At 40.6% G+C, this 1279-nt stretch overlaps 1 protein-coding gene across 1 annotated transcript in view; it reads right to left on the reverse strand.

Annotated features, from left to right (window-relative positions):
• Positions 1-1279, reverse strand: part of AMBN (ameloblastin) — a 15577-nt gene that overhangs the window by 10508 nt on the left and 3790 nt on the right. The window contains exon 3 of the mRNA XM_018553273.1: positions 749-796. Coding sequence (XP_018408775.1) covers positions 749-796 — 48 coding nt within the window. The remainder of the gene's footprint in view (positions 1-748; positions 797-1279) is intronic.

Genomic DNA, 1279 nt, shown 5'->3' on the forward strand with positions numbered 1-1279 from the left:
CCCCCCCGCCGCCCGCCCGGAGCGGTGCTGGTTGTGGGTGGCGTGGGGGTATTTGGAGGATCCTAGATGTTTGGAGACTAGCAGGTGGGCGTCTTTGTCCGGCCCACTGCCTTTTCTTTTCCTTTTCGTATCATACGGCCAGCATTTTGACTGATTGGACCATCCATCTTATGCTTATTATTATGTCTCCTACCCCTGACTCAGTACTGGGGCGTGACCACGCGGGTGCACGGCTCGGACAGACCCGCCCAGACACATATGCTTCAGCACATGTAAATTGATACTCCCTGTTGCCTGAAGAAGCGCTTGTGCGCGCGAAACGTTGCATGAGCTCCTCCATCTCCAAACCTTTCAACTTTATTTACCACAGTACCTAATGAATTGTTATCTTGTTGCTTATTCTGGACGTTTATATCAATATTATATCAATCATTATACAATGTATATATACTTTTGCCTACATGTTAAAATTATGTACTAAGTAAGGTGTTTATGGAGTGAGCATACAAGGACCCTACTATCTAGCTGATTTTTTAATGGATCTTTTTCTTTTTAAATATTATTACAATTAAAATTAACTTTTTATACGGATTTTTGCCTTGTGGAATTGTGTTTTGGTGCCTACAAAACCCCACTTTCCTTTTTCTTTACCACTATAAACTCCAGGGGTGTGGCACCTATTATTCAGATCCAGATCAAAAACAATTTATTCTACCAATTCTTATAAGTAGCATTTTCAAATTCTTACCTGAGGCAGGGCAGTAAGTTTATTGGCTGTCTGTAGCTGTTGCATTGTCTTATTAACAAAACAAAAACAAAAAAAGAAAGAACGGAAGAAAATACAATATTACCATGATATGTAGTGATTAAATGACCTCAGAGTACTATCACATAGGGGCCGATTTAGAAATCTTATGCCCAGCCACACACTGGGCGAATGCCATTTGCATGACATTCCCTCCACTTGATGGAGCACATACAGACCCCATGCTGTTCAATTGAGATTTTTTTTTTTAACAACTTGAAGCAGGCAAAAAACATAATACCTCAACAGAGTAAAGCACATATACATCAAACATTTGATAGGATCTATATATAATCTTCCGCCCAGCCACAAACAGGGTGAATGTCGTTCTCACGGCATTCCTGCCACTAGATGGAGCTGAGGAGCATAGTAATTTATATGCTTCTTATCCTCATCTAGTGGAAGGAATGCCATGCAAATGGAATTCACCCAGTTCAAAGATGGGCGGAAGCTTTATCTATCTATATATTATAT

Source organism: Nanorana parkeri, unplaced genomic scaffold, assembly GCF_000935625.1.
Source record: "Nanorana parkeri isolate BGI_ZX_2015 unplaced genomic scaffold, ASM93562v1 scaffold115, whole genome shotgun sequence".
NCBI classification, from domain to species: Eukaryota; Metazoa; Chordata; class Amphibia; order Anura; family Dicroglossidae; genus Nanorana; species Nanorana parkeri.